The sequence below is a fragment of the Arvicola amphibius genome, chromosome 1 (genome assembly GCF_903992535.2).
Source record: "Arvicola amphibius chromosome 1, mArvAmp1.2, whole genome shotgun sequence".
In the NCBI taxonomy this organism is placed as follows: domain Eukaryota; kingdom Metazoa; phylum Chordata; class Mammalia; order Rodentia; family Cricetidae; genus Arvicola; species Arvicola amphibius.
In genome coordinates, this window is record NC_052047.1 from 36,158,540 (window position 1) to 36,181,171 (window position 22,632).

Below are 22,632 nucleotides of genomic sequence, written 5' to 3' on the forward strand. Positions count from 1 at the left end.
AGTTAGATAGTAACAAGCCTGAGCTATTGACTAAGCATTCATCATTAATATCAAGTCTCCATGTTGGAGGGTGGGAAAGAAATGTCTGCCAACATTCAACAGTCTTCATCCTTTGTCCCCTACTTGTCTAGTTTTTACTGAATACTTCAGCAGTCAAGGTAAGAACAGTTAAGCTGCCCAGCAGCTAACCTTGCCACAGGAAAAGCAGACTCCATATGGAGTTTCTTTGATGCTCATCATCCTTTTATAAAGCAGATTGGTGCTCCCAGGAGCAGACGTATCTCACTGTCCATCTATCTATCTAAATATGTGTGTTTAACCTTGGAAGCATACCTAATATGACTACAAGCCTGATTATTATAGATGAGTAACTACTAACCCATATTCCGTAATGATACTTTACATTTTTAAATGAGCTGCATAAACACAATATCCTAAACAAGAGTAGAAACATACATACAGTATAACAAAAATAACTTTAAATTTGTGTCAATATACCAAAATCCATACCAATGTAAAATATTTGAGGTTAATAGTTGTCTTTTATCTTATATTTCTATATTCCCCTTAAATGATGACAAATATCTATAACCCACTGAATGACCAAAACCCACCCATCCCACCTCTTGGAAATGTGGGTGTTATATTCTCTAGACTGCTTCCTGTGTCTGTGGATGATGGCATCTTTAGGGAACCTGAGAAGATTGAGATAATGGTCACGTCCTAAGAAAACCAGCTATAATACTTGTTGCCCAGTCTCTGTGCACTGGGAAAGCACATGCTTATCTGCAGTCCTGGCTAGAATAGTCTGTGATGCTGGGCCATCTCAGCAGCAGCCTTGAAGCTGTTCTGGATGAAGAACTCTCCTGAGGAAACGGCAGCAGAGGCACTTTGAGAGACTGGGTAACCTGGGCCACATTTTCACTGGTGCCTGGTCCCCTTGCTCTGAAAACACACAAACTTATGAAGGTAACATACATATCTAACATTAACACAAGTATGGACTGTGTGTTGTACACAAGCCACCCCCCCAAAAGATGATTTCTTGTTTTATGTTTGAGCAGGTAAAATATACGTCACCTGTCTTGTGGGTTTTCTAGGTTTATTTCTTTATGTATGTAGCCAGGATTTTTAGGGGATTTTCCTCAATCAAATCTGATCTCTATTAACCGTCAATGAATCCACAGATTTTTAATTCCTGTGGAAATGAAATCATAACACAATACATTTTTTGAATTCTATTTTAAAGTTAAGGCATTCCTAAAGTGTCTATGCTGGTTTAATTCAGCAGTCCCTCTTACAATCCCATGTCTCTCAACAGCTGTCATTCACTCATCAGCATTCAAAAAATTCAAAGTTAACACAACAACTCATAGGATCTAGACTCCCTGAATATTTCCCATCTCTACATGGCTTATATTTTTATTGTTTATAAACTATTTAATTTTTTCTATGACTATCTATACCCATTTTCTTTTCTTTCTAAGCCTATGCACATTTTTAAACACACTGTAACTTGTTTAGAGGTGTTTTCTTTTCCTTCTGGACCTTCTTTACTGTGTATCTCTAGCCTTTTCTGTCTGCATGAACAAAACCTTAAACTGTTAAGCCACTGCTGGGTACTCCGCAGCTGTTTTTGGTGACAGGCTCCTCCCCTTCCTGAGGTCTGTGAGAGGAGAGCCTTAAACTCATGGGCCCAGTCCAGAGATACATTTGACTGGGGATTGCGTTCAACCACCCCAGCTCTGGAAGTTGGTGTCCACCCTGTGGCAGGCATTCTTACTTAGGTTTTTGTTTCTACTTAATGTATTGGCTGTTTAAGTGCTCTGTTGTATGGCAGAGCTTCTTAAAAGAGCTGTGTCGTCTTCTTCTTCTTCTTCTTCTTCTTCTTCTTCTTCTTCTTCTTCTTCTTCTTCTTCTTCTTCTTCTTCTTCTTCTTCTCCTCCTCCTCCTCCTCCTCCTCCTCCTCCTCCTCCTCCTCCTCCTCCTCCTCCTCTTCCTCCTCCTCCTCCTCTTCCTCCTCCTCCTCTTCCTCCTCTTCCTCCTCCTCCTCCTCCTCCTCCTCTTCCTCTTCCTCTTCCTCCTCCTCCTTCTCTTCCTCCTCCTCCTTCTTTCTTCTTCTTCTTGCCCCATGTTGGTCACCAAATATCCAGGCTTTTATCTTTTGGCCACCAACAAGCTTCCCAAATCATGACATGGAAACTTCTTTTTAGTTATGAATGTTCAGCCTTACTTCACCTCTTATTTTCATCTGTTTCTCTTCATCTACGTTCTGCCTCAGGACTTTTTACCTTTCTGACCGTCCTCCTCTGTGTCTGCTGGCTAGTAACTGCCTGACTTGTCCATGGGGAAGAGGGCTCCCTGTCTTTCTCCTCATTCTTCCTTCTTCCTCTCATTCTTGGATTTCTCCTCCTGCTTATTCTCTGCCTGCCATCCCTGCCTATCCCTCTTCTGCCTAGCAATTGGCTGCTCAGCTTTTTATTAGGCCAATCAGGTGCCTTAAGTCAGACAAAATGAAACACATGCAATACATTTTTATGTAATTAAACAAATGCAGCATAAACGAATGTAGCATATCTTTACATAGTTAAATATGCCACAACAGCTGCCTGAAACAGTGCAGAACCAGGGATCTGCTTGTCTCTGCTTCCAAAACACTGGGATTACAAATGCTCACGACCACACCTAGCTTTTATGTGGGTCTTTATTCTTGTGAGTAGACACATTATTGACTGAGCTGTCATCCCAGACCCTTTGAGAACTGTCATACATAAGACAATCCCAAACAAGAGATAAAAACCTGTGTGAAAACAAAGCCCTGGGTGGACCAGGGAGACGATATTTGTTTAAAAAATAAGAGCTGGGCCAAGAAGACAAAGTGCCACTTTGCTTCTCAACTGGTGGCTCACTCCCAGTTTTGATTCTGGGGTTACAAATAAGTTAGCAAGGGAACAAACTTGAAGACAGGATCTGTGCCTATGAGGCAGAAGCCGAGTAGTGAAGGCTTTTGCCCTTGAGCTGCTCAAAGGAGTGGCTTTATTCAGGGCATGCGCAGGTGCACACAAGCACACGTACACCCAAGGTGGCACTGTTTGTGGTACAAACACCTGCCAGAGCACATTCCAGGGCAGAAGATCAACCAGATTCTGAGCTGCCTCAGACACTTCCTAAAGAGCATACTTGCATCAAACTGTTGGCTGAAATAATAATAATAGTCTTGCTTGTAGTGTTGCATTTTTCCTGTATAGCAAATACTCTTGCTGTTTAAAGATGAATTCTGTAACTTCCCCTTCTTCCCAGGGTGCCCTAGATCTGGCCTTGCCATGCCCCCTCAGGCTGGAGGTGAGGATGGAGCCACAGGTCTCTTCTGATTTCAGGCCCCCTTTGCTCCTCTGCTCTGACTCAGCATCTCCCCAAGAGCTCACATGACCATCCTGCATTCCCTGGCAAAATAAAACATTCCACTTCACGTGCTGGGCTCTGACACACATTGTGGCTTTGCTCTGTGCTTACTCAGCAAATAACCTCAGCTCTGTAGCGAAACCTAATCTGTAGCATAAATCAGCCCTATGGACCTGAGAACTTGTCTCTCAGTTGTTTCCAGGACTCCTTCAGGACAAAACAGATACGCTTACACTTGTGGGAAGTAAAAGTGGCTTCCCAGGCACGCAGGTGTCTGCCACACATCGGCAGGAACAAGAGCTGGATTCTGCCTTGCGAGCTTCTTGGCCTCCCTCCACTTGCACAGGCTCCTTCTGAAGCTGTGAGAGAGGAGGGGGCTCTGACATCTCTAACATCCATACTACTACGTGTACTACGGTTCTGTAGCATCTGTACTACGTGTACTACAGTACTACTCCTATAGCTTACTGCCTGCACTATGGACCTTTTGCAAGCCTGGCAAGGGAGTGGAGATTGAATCACAGAGAGAGACAGAGAGATGGGTCATCTTTGAATTCCCCCAAGAATGCCAACTTGAATCAAGAACAACCACTTTATTGTGTTCCAGGGCAGCTTATATAGGGTCTCCTTGACTAAATGGCCACGCCCCAACTCTTGGGGTTTTTTTTCAGCTGTAAGTCCATCAGAAACCACTCCCCTGTCTCATGCTCAGAGCAGCTGCAAGCATAGAAAAACAAGCTGTATACAGGAAATTCAGGTCCGGGGGTCCATAGTCCCCAACAGACATCCCTTGACACCACATTGCTTGGGTTGGCATTCAAGCGTCTCCAGCAGCAGATGCAGTCAGGCGGCGTTTTGTGAGAATTTCCATGGTCAGTTTTAGAATGTGACTTTCGTTAATGCATCACGGTAACTTAAGAGCGTTCTTCTGGGCCTTGGGACACGGGTGGAGCGGTCTGGGAAGAACTGTGACTAAGGCTCTGGCTAACACACACACCTATTCCATGAGTGTTCTTGAAACATTGGGCTCCATTTCTAAGGTGAGCCTACTTCTGTTTAGATTTTTCCATTAATTAAAAAGGTCCCAATGCTAGGCTGGTTCCTGGGCAGAAAAAGACTAATACAATTAAGTATGCCTATACTAAATCACAACCCAGAGGCCTGTCTGTTCTCCAAGGGAGAATCCGTAAGATCTTGGCCATACAAATCCTGATATGGGCACCTGTGCATGTCCCTCTGTCGCTCAGCTTGCCATGGGTCACCAAGTAGAAACCGGAGTGGATTTGAAGCAGCAAGCAAATGCTTGTGTTAAGTCAGAGTAATGCTTGCTTGCACTTGCCTGTGTAAGTTAACAAGTCGGCAACTTATGTTTATGTGACTTGCTCCTGGTGTGGCGGCTCAACCCCAGCCTTAGCAGCAGTCCCCTCGGGCTAGGCCTTTTAAAGATGCATTCCTAGCCTTTTAATGACCCAGGCTGGGAGCCACCTTCCCAATAGTGCAGCAGGCAATAGTTGGTGAGCAGGCAGGCTCATGGGTGGATACTGGAGATAGCTCCACTGTGTATCACCCCTTACCAAATGGTGTGAGTGCGTCGTGGGTGTCGGCTGTCCTTATAACCTGCATCTTCCTAGATGGGCCTGGCACATGCAAGCGGGGCATAGACTTTCACAACAGGGTTGTTTTACTCCGACAAACAGGAAGAAGAAATTTGAATAAATGACACAAGTCGGCCCGGTGTCCCAGAGGGCCCCTGCGTCATGTTTGCTGCCTGGATGCTCATAATGCTGCGGGCAGTCTAAGGCAACAGCAGAGGCAGAGGGTATATTTGTTGGGGGCTGGGGCAGGACGTGTTCTGGGGCCTCCCAGGCCAAAGTCACCACCATGGTGAATGAATAATTCACCAGGCCAATAACTTGTTTCCTTTGAGTGGGAAAACTGGGTCAGACTCCACTCAAGGGAGCCCCCTGACACCTGTCCCCACAGAACCTACAGCATCCTGGAGTTGGGAAGCATTTCCCTGCTTCTGAGCTGTAACAAAGCCTGGTTCATAATGTTCATCATAGTTGATGAGTATGTGTCTGATGACAGGGGTCTGCGTTCCTGCCTGGAGTAGCCCTGTGGGCTATGACTTCCCTGCGGTCGAGGCCTCATCCCACTGGGCTGTGTGAACGTGAAGTGCCTGTATGTTTTCAGGGGTGTTGTGGAGGTTGTTTTGTGTTAAAGCATTTTCTTACTGGACAATCCAAAGATCTGACTCAGAGTAGAAACCAGAGGCGCTTCAGTCCCTTGATAAAGGCATGAAAAGGAAATCAAAGCGCTGGTTGGTTTTGTTGGTGTTGTTTAAGACGGAAGTCACCTTGTAGCACAGGCTGACCTTGAATTTGTAATCCACCGCCCTTAAGTGCTGGGATTATAGTTGCTCACCATGGCCAGCCAGAGGTGATTCTTTCTTCCTTCCCCTGCTCCCCTCAACTCTTGAGAACACATCAGAGAACAGAGATCAAATAGAATGAATGTACTTTAGGTGGACATTATTCTGGCCCACTTTGAGCTAGGTGAATTTTTGTTTGTTTTTGGTTTTGTTTTTCAAGACAGGGTCCTGCCTGTCCTGGACCAGACTGGCCTCGAACTCACTGAGATCCACCGGCCTCTGCCTCCCAAGCGCAGGGATTTAAAGGCATATGCCACCACCACCCGGCTTTAAATGAATATTTTTAAAGTCCTTCATATTCAGACCTGGCAAGAGTATGTTCCTTTTTCTGCCTGACTCTAGCCTTTATGGATGTGAAGAGTCTCCAGACGGCTGATCTCTGTGACTACGGCAGCAGCCAGGATAACCACATACTGGGATCTAGCAGTACAGGCCTGCATCCCAGTCCCCTGTCCCATGGACATCCATGGTCCTCACAGAAGCTCTGCCAGCTCCCTGGGGCTTCCTCTCTGCTAAACTCTTCTTTACTCCTCTTCTGCCGACAGCCTAGCCTGCTCCTTGTGTAGGGCTGTTGCTGGGTGTCAGACACAATCTTTTTTTTTAATATTTATTTATTTATTATGTATACAATATTCTGTCAGTGTGTGTGCCTGCAGGCCAGAAGAGGGCACCAGACCCCATTACAGATGGTTGTGAGCCACCATGTGGTTGCCGGGAATTGAACTCAGGACCTTTGGAAGAGCAGGCAGTGCTCTTAACCGCTGAGCCATCCCTCCAGCCCTGTCAGACACAATCTTAAGGGGTTTGTGTTGAACACTGTACCCATGTTCGACTCTGGGCTCTTGGACTCCCCATCACCTGCGCTCTAGCTAGGGCCACAGATTATGCCGCTCATTCTCAGTGTCTACTTCCTGTGGCGTTCCTTTTATGTCCTCCTAAATTCCTAGTCTCCTTTTCAGCTGAACTGCTTAACCTCTTTCCCGGATGCTGCCTAGTAACTGTTTTGTTTTCCCAGTGTGGTTTTTGTTTTTTGTTTGGTTGGTTGACTGGTTGTTATAAGTAGTGGGTTTTTGTTTGCTTTGGCCTTTTTTGAGACAGGGTCTCACTGTGTAGCTCTGGCTGTCCTAGAACTCACTACATAGACCAGGCTGGCCTCAAACTCACGAAGATCCACCTGTGTCGGCCTCCTGAGTGCTGGGATTAAAGGTGTGCATGTGCCAGGACAGGCGTCTCTCCAGTGTTTTGAGGTAAGGTCTCTCGTAGCCTGGGCTGGCCTTGAGCTCTAGACCCTCCTGCCTCGGCCTCAAATGTTATCATTACAGGCGTGGGAACACCCTACACCATCTCTCAGTACTTGAGTTATTCTCTTGATCGGTGGGTGCTCTTACCCAATTTGCTTGGAACCCTTTTTTAGTACTTTTTTGATATTCTCATAGCCTTTAAAAAGGTGATGACAGTATTGTGCCTTTCCTTCAAACTATACACACAATGGATGTGAGAAGACTTGGAATATACTAAAGTCCACTCATGGAACTTGCCAGGTGATGTGGCCTTCTGCAGAGGATAGAGCACATCAGCTTCTCTTAAGGCCCTGAATCCCCCTCCTTCCCATCCACAATGTTTCCTTAGAAACATTTTGTGTTTCTTTAGAAACACAAAACAAGAATTGGCACAGCTGGCAATGTGGAATGTTCCCTAATGCTGTTACATTTGACTTGGAGCAAGCACTGGCTTCCTTCCTCATCCATTCTCCCTGGGCTCCAAGTCACTGTGCTTCTTGCTTTAAGCCCCATATAGTTGTATCTTACTGTTTCATCCACAGTGATGAAGTTGCAAACCCTGTGGTTTGACAGCCCAAATGCATGTGCACTTGTAGAATTTTCTATGCCTATGAATGTTTTGTTTGCATATATGTCTGTGCACTGCACATGTGCCTGGTGCCCACAGAGGCTAGAAAAGGGGTGCTAGATTCCTTGGAACTAGATTACAGCTGGTTGTGACCCACCATGTAGATGCTAGCCATCCAACCTGTGTCCTCTGCAAGAATAACAAATGTCATTAACTACTGAGCCATCTCTGCAGCTCCCACTTGCAGATTTTTGAAATAGCTCAGCTGAGTGTTTGGTCTGAGTGTTCACTAGGGAATCCCTCTTCCTTGGCATATAGTAAATATAAAAAAAATGCTTATAAATGAGTGGATCCGTTGTCTTGCAAGCTTAGCACCTTGAAGCACCACCTCCTTTAGGAAGCTGTCTAGTCCTCACTGTGAATCAAAAACCTTCTATAAAAGTGGTTCTCAACTTTCCTAATGATGTGACCCTTTAATATAGTTCCTCCCAACCATAAAATTATTTTCATTTCTACTTCGTAACTTCATACTTAATACCTGCAGTTTTTCTAGTTATGAATCATACTGTAAGTATCTGTGTTTTCAGATGCTCTTGGGTGATGCCTGTGGGAGGGTCAAGGGTCAAGGGTCAAGGGGGCACAACCCCACAGGCTGAGAACCACTCTTCTATGAACTCTCAGCCAATACTGCTTGTGCCTTTTTTGTGCTCTCATTTCAAGATGCCACACAATAGATTCCACTCATTAGAAGCCTCAAGAGGAGGGACTGGGCCTCACTCAGATGTGTAGGTCTCCAGGAACTAATTGGTACTCGGTGGATGCCATTTTCTTAGATACAGTTGTTGCTGTGGTACTCAGTCATTCCTGTGAATGAGTGTGTTCTAACGCGTCGGCGTGGGTCTCTAGTTTGTAAGGGTCTCTTTGGCACCAGTGTCACAATGTCACTCTCTGCAGTTGCAGAGAGCTTACCATGCTGCAGCCGGTGTGACACTTTGTGGACATTAGTCACTGTCCCCCTTCTGCACAGTGGGATGGGCTTACTGGGCTAGGGGCAAAGGCCTGCATGTGTCTTCTACGGTCTAATTCCCTGGTTCTTCCCTCACTGCCCCCCCACCCCCATCTCATGGTTCAGGGGTGATCTGCAGCGTTCTGTTGGCGTTCTCTCTTGCTGGTGTATGTTAAAGGTCAGAAGAAAATCAACAGAGACCCGGAACTTAGCTGAGGAAAGGAGAAATTGCCTGTCTTCAGGAAGAAAAATGATTGAGAGAGAGAGAGGAGGGTGGGCGGGAGGGAGGGAGAGGGAGCTTGTCTTTTGGAGCTATAGAAAAGAGGGGAAAGTGAGCATCAGAGGAGTCCCTACAATATGCCAGACAATATGCCACAAGCTTTGTTTCTTTGGAATCTCCTGGCAGCTCTCTGAGCTTATGTGTTAGCACTTTTCAACAAACTTGGAGTTGCAGGGGCTGAGCACCTGCCGACTGGAATAGAGAAACTGGAAGCTTATGGACTTATTATGGACTGTGGATAATACAACAGGCTTAGAACTGCACTCTTCTGCCACACTTAGGCCTTCGGTAGAGGTTCTCCCCATGCACGTCTCTCTAAAGCCAGGACTGAGTTAACTAACCTAGGGGCTAAGAGACAGCTCGGCCAGTAAAGTGCTTGCCTGAGGAACTCAGATCAAAGTACAGGGCATGGTGCAGTGCAGAGCATGCTGCAGTCTGGGGCATGGTGCGTTGCGGAGCATGGTGACAGTGCGGTACATGGTGCAGCGTGGGACATGGTGCAGTGCTGTGCATGGTGGCAGTGTGGGCATGGTGCAGTCTGGGGCATGGTGCATTGCCAATCATGGTACAGTGTGGGGCAGGCTGCAGTGCGGGGCATGGTGCAGTGCGGTGCATGGTGCAGCGTGGGACGTGGTGCAGTGCTGTGCATAGTGTCAGTGTGGGCATGGTGCAGTCTGGGGCATGGTGCATTGCCAATCATGGTACAGTGTGGGGTAGGCTGCAGTACGGGGCATGGTGCATTGTGGAGCATGATGGCAGTATGGTGCATAGTGGAGTGTGGGCCATGGTGGCAGTACGGGGTATGGTGCAGTGTGAGACATGGTACAGTGTGAGACATGGTGCAGTGTGAGACATGTTACAGTGTGGGACTTGGTGCAGTGTGGGGCATGGTGCAGTACGGTGCATGGTGCATGGTGGCAGTATGGGGTATGGTGCAGTGTGAGACATGGTGCACTGTGGGACATGGTGCACTGTGGGACATGGTGCAGTGCGGGCCATGGTATCAGTGCATGCATGCATTCCCAGCATGGGAGAAGCTGAGACAGGTGGCTCCCAGGAGCCCAGTGACCTGGCAGCCTAGCCTCTTCAGTGATCCCTGTCCCAGAAGAGAGATGCTATCTAACGAAACAGAACAGATGGTTCCTGAGGAGTGACCCAAAGCTGACTTCTGGCCTTCACGCATACATGTCTGCATGTGCAGCTGAGATCCGGAGTGGCAATGGCAGTCCTGGGGTTGAACCAGGTGTTTCCACTCAGAGTCCATAGAGCAGCGCCACGGTGGGGAGAGAACGGGGCTGCCCCTCCACAGCAGTTCCCAGAGTGTCATGGTCTACAGAAATCTTAGCCACATCCTAACGTTGGCTGAAATCTGTTCAATTCCCGCAATGTTTAAAACCCACTAGTAGAAAAAAAATATTCACTGGGCCATGGTGGCACACACCTTTAATCCCAGCCCTAAGGAAGCAGAGACAGACAGATCTCTTTGATTTTGAGGCCAGCCTGGTCTACAGAGTGAGTTCAAGGACAGCCAGGATTACACAGTGAAACCCTGTCTCAAAAAACAACAACAATAAGCAGTATTTATTGACAATAATGATTGGAATTAAACATGCAGTGATTTCTCGCCCTGCCCAGAGCGTTATCATTCAGTTGCCTTAGCACTATAAAGTGGGTAATGTTCCCATCTCACATGCGGAGAAACCGAGCCCTCGGTGTCGCACCGCAGCCACTCCCTGCATTCTGAGGAGCCATGACCTGACCCCAGATCCTCCTGATCACACCGTGCAGACCTTGCACCATTGCTCACTTCCCCCTTCAAGAGCCGCTGAGGAGTGAGCAGCCATCAGAATGTATATATTAAGCCCGGCGGTGATAGTGGTGGTGGTGGTGCACACGTTTAGTCGCAGCACTCAGGAGGTAGAGGCAGGTGTATTTATGTGAGCTCAAGGCTAGCCTGGTCTACAGAGTGAGTTCCAGGATGACTAGGGCTACACAGAGAAACCCTGTCTCAAAACAAAACAAAAATGTGTATATTGATTTTTTTCATATTCAATTTTATTTTTAAAAAGTTTTAAGAAGCAAGTGTTTTGAATAAATATTTTCAGCTGTTCCCCTACCTCAAATTAAGTTTTTGTTCCTAAGAGCCAGTTTTGTTTACCTCTTGAATTTAAGGTAGCATAATGACTGTTTTAAGCTTCCTGACCACGTGGGGGCAGCACCACGCAATGCTGGCGCTCTTTACTCCTCTTTGGAAAGGACCCAGCAGGAGCTACCCATGGTGGGGTACGGTATCCCCTCTGTACCATTTGGCTACATGGAATGGCGGTGAAGCTTTTCAGACCAGAAATCGAACAGCTGCGTGACTGTGCAAGGAAGTGACTTTGAATAAATTCCTGATGGTGATGATAGGCTTTTGTTTCCTTGTGACAAAATGATAGTCTGAATGTGTTGTCGTATTATGTTTTACTGAGTTTTAGATTGAAATCGATGTGTGCTTGCACTTAAGGAGCAAAAGGTAGCCAGTATTCTTAAACTTTATTTATATTTATGTATGAATTCTCTCCTTATATACCTGCATGCCAGAATATGGAATCAGATCCTATTATATAAAAGTGGTTGTGAGCCGCCATGTGGTTGCTGGGAATTGAACTCAGGATGTCTGGAAGAGCAGCAGCCAGTGCTCTTAGCCACTGAGCCATCTCTCCATCCCTGTAGCCAGTATTCTTTTACCTATTCTTTTACCTTATTGTTAATTAAGAGCCATCCTCTTGCCGGGTGGTGGTGGAGCACGCCTTTAATCCCAGCACTCGGGAGGCAGAGGCAGGCAGATCTCTGTGAGTTCGAGGCGAGCCTGATCTACAAGAGCTATTTCCAGGACAGGCACCAAAAGCTATAGAGAAGCCCTGTCTCGAAAAAAGAAAAAGCTATCCTCTTATTCCCTCAAAAGAGGTAGGTTGGACAATAAATACATATTCATCTTGGTCCAAACTCTAGTGAGTTCGGCCTCTGGTGCTCTGGTGTGGATTCTAAGGCCTGGGTAGGGACCCTGGTGGTGTCCTTAAAAGGGAATGGCCTTTGGGATGAGCAGGAGCTGGGGACCTGTTTGTTGGCTAGCTGTCCTGATTTGGTGAGCTCTAGATTGAAGGAGAGATCCTGTTTCAGGAAATAAAGTGCAGAAAGCACGAGAAAGACGCCCAGCATTTACCTCTGGCCTCTTTACATATGCACCTGCACACAGAGTGTAGAGCCAAAGTCAAAGAATCCCCAGCTTCTTACTCAGGTGTGCGTATGTATGTGTGCACATGCAAACTAATGATAAGAACGCAAGTAGATATTATCCAAACCAAAAGTCAGCTCTTTTAGAGGCCCGAGGGAACTGACAAGGTCTAAAGAACAAGGCAGGGGCTGGGTTGCAACACTGACTTTGCTAATGAGGGTTTGTATTGGGAACCAGTCTCCCTGACTCCCTGGAGAAACAGTGGGGTCCGGTGCCCATGAGATCAGAGCCAGGATGTAGATTTTAGTAAAACAGGGTGTTTGGTGATGTGTGCCTAGGCATTTCTGACTAGCCTCCTGGAGAAATGGAGTTTGCTTTGGGGGCTGGGAAAGCAAGCAGAACTGCAAGAAGGGCAGACCAGCAGAGTCTTCTCCCCTGCGCAACTCTCTCTCTCTCTTTCTCTCTCTCTCTCTCTCTCTCTCTCTCTCTCTCTCTCTCTCTCTTTCTCTCTATCACACACACACACACTCACACTTAGAACAACTGTGAGGCCTCCACCACAGCTGTACCCATTGGACAAGCAGCTGAGTAGCTTTTCCGGTCTCTAGGATGACATTCTCTTTGGGATTTATTTGTAATAGACGCTACTCGAGCATTTCCTGACTGCACAGACGCAAGGAGGCATTGCCCAGCCTTCCCACCTCGGCTGAGCCCATCTGTGTGTAGTGGGGAGCTGCGGGCTGCATTCCTGCCCGGCTCCCAGCCGCCTGGCTAGCTTATGCCTCAAAATAACAACACACAAACTGTATTCATTTAAACACTGCTTGGCCCATTAGCTTCAGCCTCTTACTGGCTAACTCTCACATTTTGATTAACCCATATTTAGTAATGTGTGTAGCACCACCAGGGGTGGCTTACCGGGAAGATTCTAGCCTACGTCCATCTTTGGTCGGCGCATCATTGCATCTGACTCACTTCCTTTCTTCCCAGCATTCTGTTCTGTCTACTCCACCCACCTATGTTCTGACCTATCAGGCCAAGCAGTTTTCTTTATTGATTAACCAATGAAATCAACAGATTGACAGCAGACCCTCCTCCATCATCTGTGAGTGCTGTGTATTTTATGTGTAGCTTCTGTGTTTGGCACTTTGTTGAGTTCTCCCCCTTGAGGAAGTATGACTAGCAACTCAGGTAGGGGTTGCCCACTCTGGTGATGGTGTTGGGGTGGAGAAGGTTAGACCAGACATGATGTTGGTCACATTGGGATAGATTGCCACATTTCTTCATTTCATTTTAATGTTTTCATTCGTAAACTTGGCGGCTTCTTTTTGAGAGCCAGCCTCTTCGCTTTTGAAGAAGGTGGCTGCTTGTCTGTCCCACCTGGCCCTGGAAATTGGTCTCTTAAACTGGTGCATAGCTTTGAGGGAACCTTGGGGTGCAGGGAGAGGTGAGAGAAAACTCAGATCATCTGGAGATAGCAGCTCTCATGATCAAGAGCATTGCCCATGCTGCATATCACGTTTCATGTCTTGGGAGTGTCGGCTTGTTGAAATAAGCGCATCATTGGTTTGGGGTGTGTGTGTGTGTGTGTGTGTGTGTGTGTGTGTGTGTGAATGAGAGATTTTTTTATTCAACATTCTGATTATGGTTTCCCCTCCTAGAGGTCTTCCCAGATCCCACCCAAGCCCCTACCCTTTCTTGCTCTCTCTCATTAGAAAACAAACAGGCATCTTTTAAAAAATGAAACTGCTGATGGAGAGATGGCTCAGAGGTTAAGAACACTGGTTGCTCTTCCAGAGGTCCTGAGTTCAATTCCCAGCAACCACATGGTAGCTTACAACCATCTGTAATAGGATCTGTCCCTCTTCTGGTATGCAGGTGTGCATGCAGGCAGAACACTGTATACATAATAAATATTTTTCAAAAATGAAACTCATAATAAAAAAACAAATATGGGATAAAATTCAAAACAAACCTGGAATAGAACAAAATAAATGAGCAAAAAATAAAAAGGAGCCAAAGAAAAAGTATAAGAAATACATACAGATACAGAGATACACACTCACTCATTCACACAAAAATCCCATAGAGACACACACACACAAAAAAAATCAAAATCCATAACGTATAAGTAAAATATCTGTAAGGGAAAAAATGTTCAGACAGAACATTATGAGAGGGGGGAAAAAAAAGAAAAACCTCCAAAAAAAAATACTATTGAGTTCATTTTCTGTTGGCTGTCTACTGCATATAGTTCACTCTCTTAGATTTTCTTTGCTAGGTATTTAATAATACCGGGTCTCATGAGGTTACATTTCTTACCATTAAAAAAGAAATCTGTCTTATCACAGGTAATGAGCACTTAGAAGCCTCTGTGCTGTTAGTTGGCTCTGCAATTATGTGATGCTTTTCTTCTGCAAGTACTACACTGGTTATATAGGAGGCTGTCCCTGTGTTTCTCACTACATGGTAGACAGAAGAAGGCTGCCCTGTGCTTCTCACTACACTGTAGACAGAAGAAGGCTGTCCTGTGCTCTTCACTACACTGTAGACAGAAGAAGGCTGTCCCTGTGCTTCTCACTACACTGTAGACAGAAGAAGGCTGTCCTGTACTCTTCACTACATAGTTAAACAGAAGGTTGTCCCTGTGTTTTTCAAAATAGCATAGCTACAAATCATTGCAATTTTGTCTTCCAGCAGTAGAGGATTTGCTAACTGGTGACCACCACAGTGAATCAAATAGAGTGCACTGAGCAGACCCTGTCCTTGCCACCGTGTGGTTCCAAGTAACCTGATACTGATTGACCCAACCCACGAGTCACTTGGTGTTGTCTGACTTTGTCTTCCAGTGTTTTGCTGTGCGCTCTCTGGGCTGGGTAGAGATGGCAGAGGAGGACCTTGCCCCCGGGAAGAGCAGTGTTGCTGTCAACAACTGCATCCGGCAGCTTTCCTACTGCAAAAACGACATCCGAGACACAGTTGGCATTTGGGGAGAGGTAAGTCACCTGGGGCTCTGGGGGAGCTTGTAGTGAGGGAGTTGATGAGTTTGCCAATGGCAGTGGACAAAAACTGTCAGCATGAAGCACCAGAGTAGCTGCTGGGTAACCCCGCTATGGGCCGCACAAGACCGTGCCCCGGGGAGAGAGCAATGAGTCCCTGACCCTCTGATCCTCAAAGGTCCATCAGTGAACATTCACAGCCCAGAATCCATCCCACCATGTGCACCATGAATGCCATCTGTTAACAGCTTTCTGGGGAACAGCCCATGACTCTCAGAGTGACACGTGATTCCCCACCTGCACTCGTGAATACCAAGGTCCTGCTCTGCAAAGTGACTAATTACTTTTAGCGTACTTCTTCATTTGTAACCTGACGGTCACTGCACCTGAGCTGCGGAGTTGATACCCACATGTTGTCTCGCTTGTAATAAAACGAGTCCACTTTGAATGTAGTTGAGATGATAATGTCTGTGGCTGCAGAGATGACTCTGCTGTTAAAGGCTAGGCTAACAACCAAAAAGGTAAGAGGTAATACCGGAATAGAAAACACTCCCAGATTCGCCTTAAGATTACACCAAACAGGGAAAGCCTTATTCGTGCTCTACGACCTGCAGAACCCACCAGGAGCATCTTAGGTAGTGCTTGCCTTTGTCCCACCAGCAGAACACGAGTAGGAGGCTTTGCTTTTGGTCCAGACTGTTGGCGACTCCACTGTCAGTTCCTCCCAGGAGTGCATCATGATGAGAAGCAAGTCCTCAAGCCTCCCCGCGGTGGAGACTGTCCCAAGGGGAAGCCTTGCTATGGGGCTGGACTGCCTTGTGAACCAGACTCTCTGGAGGGAGGAGAAGAGTTTTCTCCCTTGCAAGAAAACCCTGTTGTGACTTCTCACTTCCCTGTGTCCCGTCCAATCACCAAGGACGACTCTGGCAGCGAAGTGCGATCTCACATTGCATCCCTGCATTTAAAATGTTAACAGTCTTTGTTCTCCTCCAGTCAAGATGTTCACTCCCCCCTCCATAAGAAAAGTTGCTGTGATTTGCACTCACATGAACGGCAGACATGCGCAGATAGCATAGGTCCGGGGCAGCAGGCAATCCGTCGCTCAGGCTCTGTGGGAAGGCTTCGGCCACATGAGTCTGTGCAAATTACATTCGTGTTCATGATTTCACCTGCAAGTGGTTTGTCTGCTCTTTGGGGAAAGCCCTCGATCTCTCTGAATGCCAGCTGCAGGCACTGGCATTCTTAATCACCATCTGGCAGTGGCCCTGCCTTCCCACCCCTGCCACCCCAGCATCAGTCCTTCTGAGAACCTTTGGCATTGTTCTCAGAAACTGTACCAAGAGCTACTCATCCGTCCCTTTGGGATTGGAGCCCCACTGAGAGGTCTCTCGATCCAGCTCAGGCAGGCTTCCCTGGCTTCAGTATGATGGCATCTCAGTCGCCTTCTTGAGAGGCCATCTTTCAGTTGTCCAGCAGATGGTTAATAGGGCCTTGCAAACGTGCTTGAGGATCATATGAGCGAAGAAGAAAGTTACATGAGCTAGCGTTCCTGCCCTTAAAGAGCCAGCTTGTATAGGGAGGGAAGACACGAACGAACCCTACAAATCCGAACCGCAGCTCAAGCGTTGAAAAGCCAGAGGTCTCCCTCTCAGTATGATGGCAATGTCCGTAATTATGGGCTCTGTGTCAGACCTGGGGCAGGTACCTAGCGCTCAGCCTTAGCGTTCACAGTTCTGCTAGTTAGAGATCAGAAGCCAAGCTCTCGCAGGGCAGCTGAGAGTCTGTGCACCTCAGACATCGGTGTGATATTGACATTCAATAAACCAGCCCAGGGAAGTGATGTTAAGCCTTTGCTGGCCACATCCTAAAGGAGAGGTGGACAATGGCTGTGGGTCAAGGAAGGAGAGTGTCCTTGGCATGAATAATGGTGAGGAGGGAACAGTTGGTGGCTGGAGGGGGTGGGTGGAGTTTATTAAAGAAAATACTCTAGGGCTTTCCTGTTAGCAGTTTGTCTAAATCCAGAAGTGTCGATGCTTAAAGATAAGAGTTGACGAGAAAGTACACAGGATGTAAGGTCTCCACGTTTTCTTGTTGATGCCCAGGGCAAAGACATGTATCTGATTTTGGAAAACGACATGCTCAGCCTGGTGGACCCCATGGACCGCTCTGTGCTACACTCGCAGCCCATCGTGAGCATCCGTGTGTGGGGAGTGGGCCGAGACAATGGCCGGTGAGTGTCTGGGCTGGTACAGCCTAACCTCCCTCAGTTGGAATCCTAACAGAAACTGTAGAGACCTGACAGACCCGAGTGAATCTCTGCTCCCCCACCTCCCAAGACATCCAAACTTTCCCTCCCTGGCTTCCATCCCTCAAACACTCATCATCTCTGACTCTTGCGTGCCTTTGGGCCTACACTGTAGGTATTAACAGCTCGGATGGAAAGGTGTCCTGGCAGCCAGGAGCCGAGGAATACCTCTCCGTCACACCACACAACAAACCTCATACAAGAGGTTTACTGGGAGGGAAAAACCCAGGAGGGTGGCTGCCTCTGCTCAGATGAGAAACAGGCAAATGGAACAGGATACAGGGCTTATATAGAGTTTTTTAGGGGATGGAGCTTTCCAGGGTGAATATTGATGGAGTTTCATTCCAGAGATTGGCCTTTTTTTTACTCTGTAAGATGGGGTCCAGCAGTTAGGGCAGTTAGAGTATTTTGTGGGTGGAACCTGGAAGGTAGAAGTTCTTGGGGGAGGAGCCTGACCACTTGTGTGGCTCAAGGGGCTTCTTCATTTTCCCAAGTTCCCTACCCTTCCGACAATCCGCACCCGTTATTTCTGTCTTCTCCACATTCCTTTTACGTTCCTTTTCTTATCCATGCGGTTGTACTTGGTTGCGTCCTGACTGCTTCGGATTCATGTCAGTAGTGGCGTTTCTTCTAAGGGCTTGTTTGAAAGGGTAAGATCTTACAACAATTGCATTCTGCATGTATTTTTATGCTATTCTCCTGGAAATAAGTTACCACAAGTACTTATGGCTCTTCTCCGAAAGACAGGAAACCGACTTTCCAGCTTTCAAGCCATGTTGTAGCTAATGACTTTAGCAGCTGTTACCGCTAATACTGTACTTGAACCCCATTGCAAAATAATTGGACATTCAGTTGACACAAGTTATAATCAATGTTTTGGCAATTCCCACGGTATAGGGGTGTCTTCTAGCATTTTGGGTCAAACTGTTGAACGTTTAAGGTAATCGTGTTGAACATGCACAAGAATGTTATAAAAGTAGATCAAATCTCAGGTGCCGAAGGAATGGTTTTCCTGAGCATTCTGGCTTGTTTGTTTGAAATTGGGTCTTTTATAAGGGGAGGGTCTGACTTCTTTTATACAACTGTCCTCTATATGACGTACCAATGTATTTGATCGTCCTTGACCAGTTCCACATCCTAAACCAGAAATGAAGGCTTCTGACCAAAAGTAAAAGAACAGGCATTTGTGCTGGAACCAGACTTGAGAAAGGAGAATTTTCTGATCGCTGATTGGATATAAGCACATCTCTGAGCTATTTTTATGAGAGTAAGGAGCCCCAGCTTTAGGGTGAGCCAGTAGGTAGATGATTCGTGTTACATTTGGAGGGCTTCAGTACTGGAGCGCGCGCTCACCTTCACCTCAGTGAATGGCTATTACAGAGAAACTCTGAGGTGGCTATTACCCATCTGAAAACAAGTGGCCTCTGTAGAGGGGCTTACTCTTTTCCTGATTTCTGTTCTCCACATCTGTCTTTACGGCAGGAGCCAAAATGAAGTCTCTTATATATCCCCACAATCAGAAATGTGTATTCAGGTCTGTTATTTGTTTGGGTTTTGTTTGTGGTGTCGCCTCGCTGAAGGCTCCAAGCAAGCGCTCCACCCCTGAGTCCTGTCCTCAGCCCTGTTATGTGTGTTTTTAGGTTAGATTTTACTCATGCAAGTGTTCGGTCTACACTGTTTGTTTAAAATAAATCCAGTCGCTCGTGATTCAGATTCTACAAGGCAAAATTGCTCAAGCTCTCGGCGCCTCATTCTCTCTCATCTGAGAAATGAAGATGGCTGCCAGGGACAACGGCACATGTGTGTGCGCACCAGCAAGTGTGTGTAATAATTGGCACGGTGATGAAAACATGCAAGTGCTTAATGAATGTTTACCCTTAATTTTTTAAAGCAACATGCACTTAACAGATGCAGCTAATTACACGGCTTCCTTTTCAAGTCACTGCGGAGGGGAGGGGTCAGACTTCCGGTGGTTTCTAGGATGGTTGATCACAGTAGATAGGATAGGAAACCCTTGCAAACTTGGTGAGTTCAGTTTACCTGCTGAGCAGGGAGAGCCCCTCCCATCCCCATCCCCACCAAAGAGCACAGTTAAGGTAGGTGGCATTATGTTAGCATCTCCCCATAGGCTGTCAGGACCTCAGCATGTCTCTGTGGTTACGGGCAGGGGGTGTCTTTGAAACCCTTTGGAACAGTAGGTAAAGAAGCAAGTTTGCCACTTAAAGGTTCTGTTTCTTCCCATTGGTCCCCTGAGTTTTCGTGCCCTGGAAGAAGGAGCCTTTGTATTCCGGCTAAATATATATATATATATATATATATATATATATATATATATATATATATATATATATAACTTTCCTTTGCTTTTGATTCTTTCTCTCTCTCTTTTTTTTTTTCCCTTAACAGCAATTTACAAGAGCAAATTCAATTTGTAATGCTGGAAAGAAAAAGGGTTTTCACTTTGCATGAATAAAACATAACAGTGTTTCATTTTGCAAGAGAAAACAAGGCCATTTCGCATTCTCTTTTGTACCTTGCCTTGCTGAGGAAAGGGCCTCTCTTGGGGGGTTTCTTGATGTGGTTAAAATGAGTAAGGAAAGCAAGTGCACGAGACTAGGAGGGCAGAACCTTCCCCAGTAGCACAGCACACCCCGCCGAGCTGTGTAACTTCAGTTTCTGAAAGCGTTGGCTTTAGCGTTTTCTGAAGATCTTCAAGGGACTCAGTTACCGTGAAACTCCTTGGTAGTTTTACCATGGGTGAAGAGGCAATCCGGGGGGTGGGTGATGTCACCCCATCCTCTGCCTTCCAGGGCTGAGTAGGAAAGGCTTCTTGTGAACCGTGTGGCGAGCTGGGGTTGCCTCTGATGTCATCTCTGTGGGGTTTGCTTATAGGGTTTCCATTCTGGCTGCAGCTTAGTCCTGGCTTGAGGGACATGCCTTCCTGGGGTGGGGGTTTGGAACCCCGATTGCTTTACCGCCTGGCAGTGCAGAGCTGCCTCCTCCTTCCCCGTCACACCATGCCTTGGCTGCTTTAATCACAGTGAGACTAACATGAAGAGGTGGAGGCTGGTGATGGAGTTTTAGAGCTTTCGAGGTGGTGTGTTCCCCCGAGGAGCCCCTGGACAGATGTGCTGTGTCCCCACCACTGTGTTAAAGAGGGTGTCCTCAGGTGTGTGGATGGCACTGGGCTTCTACCTGGTGTTTTGTCCTCAGTCCCTGAAGCGGACTACCAGAGAACCACTTTTCATTTGGTCTCTATGGACTACCTGGCCACCATTCCAGCAATGGGTAGGAAGGGTGTCACTTCATGTTTCAAAGGCCTGTGTAGACTTTAAACTCAGCGTTTTTACACCTTGGGAAGCAATTTTCTCCTTATTCTTTAATAGAAGCGTCAAACATAAATGACCCAAACTTCTCAACCCAATGGAACTTTCGCAGAGACTACCCCCATTTTTGTTTTGTTTTTTCCAGTGACAGTTGTGAACCCATCTTCTAGGAAGGACACTAAGATGCTATATCTGTTGCCCAGAGGCAAGAGCGTTCCCATGAGGCAGAGAGGTAGATGGGACTGTCGAGGCTTCAGATCTCTTTAATGGGAAGCTTTCGGGGTGCTGTACCATGTGAGGTATCCATAGCACAAAAGGTCTACAGCAGTGGTTCTCAGCCTGTGAGTGGCGACCCCTTTGGTAAACCTCTATGTCCACAAATATTTATATTACAATTCATAACAGTAGCAAAATAACAGTTATGAAGTGGCACCAAAATAATTTTACGGTTGAGGGTCACCACCACATGAGGAACTGTGGTAAAGGTGAAAGGGAATGGTGTCAGCTCAGGACTCGCAAGGCCAAGTTCTCAGCTCAAAGGAGATTTATCCTCCACCTTCCCACCAGGGACAAAGGGCAGGGAATAAGAGACAAAGACAAGAGATAGAGAACAAGGGAGAGGAGGAGGGGGTATTTGGAGGTGGGGAACAATGATGATGATGATGGCAATGACGATGGTGATGACGATGGCGATGGCGATGGCGACGACGATGACGACAACGATGACGATGATGATGGTGGTGGTGGTGGTGGTGGTGATGGTGATGATGGTGATGATGGTGATGATGATGATGGTAGTGGTGATGATGGCAATGACGATGACGATGACGATATGATGATGACGACAATGATGATGATGGTGGTGATGATGATGATGATGGTGGTGGTGCTGCTGCTGCTGATGATGATGATGGTGATGATGATGACAATGATGATGATGATGATGATGGTGATGATGATGATGGTAGTGGTGATGATGGCAATGACGATGACGATGACGATATGATGATGATGACGACGATGATGATGGTGGTGATGATGATGACGATGCTGATGGTGATGATGATGGTGGTGGTGATGATGATGATGGTGGTGGTGCTGCTGCTGCTGCTGATGATGATGGTGATGATGATGACAATGATGATGATGATGATGATGGTGACTATGACGACGATAAAGGATTGCCTCTGGATAGAAAGGAAACAGACTTGGCCCATAGACAATTGGCGGTTTATTAAGGCAGAAGGGAAAACCCTGTGTTTGGATAAGGTGTTTAATTTTAATTGGACATGTTAATTAGGTGAACCAAAGGGAGCTTTTGATTGCTGTACTCAATACTTTGATAGCCTGACCTTGGTAGTCAGCCTTAGGAGGTGGAAGTGGTCAAATAAAGGGGTAGACCTTGGTCACCAGCTTCAGGAATGTTATCTAATGGTTTTTAGCCAGGCAGAGGGAATTGGGGAGAGGGGCAAGGCCTGCCAGAGCCTTGTTTGCCATGCTCCAGAGTGCCAGCCATGGCCGGAGTCCCTTCAAAAGGGTCGAGGCATTAAGAAGGTTGAAGAGTCTAGAGTCGCCTGGGAAACAGTTAAACAACGTGGCAGGTCTTTTCCATACTCTGGACCCTGTCCAGTCTCTGAGGCTTTATACTGCAGTCTGCAGTGGAGTTCTTTCTGTGTCTATCCTGGAATACTATAGCTTGTGTAGCCGTGAGGAAATAGCTCAGATAGTCAGTCTTTTAAAGGAAAGGGGTCCATGATCAGTTGTCACCGTTGCTTTTAGGACTGTGGCAGAGCAGCTGTAAATCTTGAGGGAAACGTG

The 22,632-nt window shown here is 46.7% G+C and overlaps 1 protein-coding gene across 9 annotated transcripts in view; it reads left to right on the forward strand.

The window, feature by feature from the left end:
* Apbb2 (amyloid beta precursor protein binding family B member 2) overlaps positions 1-22,632 on the forward strand; it is a 325,526-nt gene that overhangs the window by 246,388 nt on the left and 56,506 nt on the right. For all 9 annotated transcript variants that reach the window (XM_038324988.1, XM_038325004.2, XM_038325021.2 and 6 more), the window contains 2 exons: positions 15,034-15,180; positions 17,286-17,413. In XM_038324988.1, the coding sequence (XP_038180916.1) occupies positions 15,034-15,180; positions 17,286-17,413 (275 nt within the window). The remainder of the gene's footprint in view (positions 1-15,033; positions 15,181-17,285; positions 17,414-22,632) is intronic.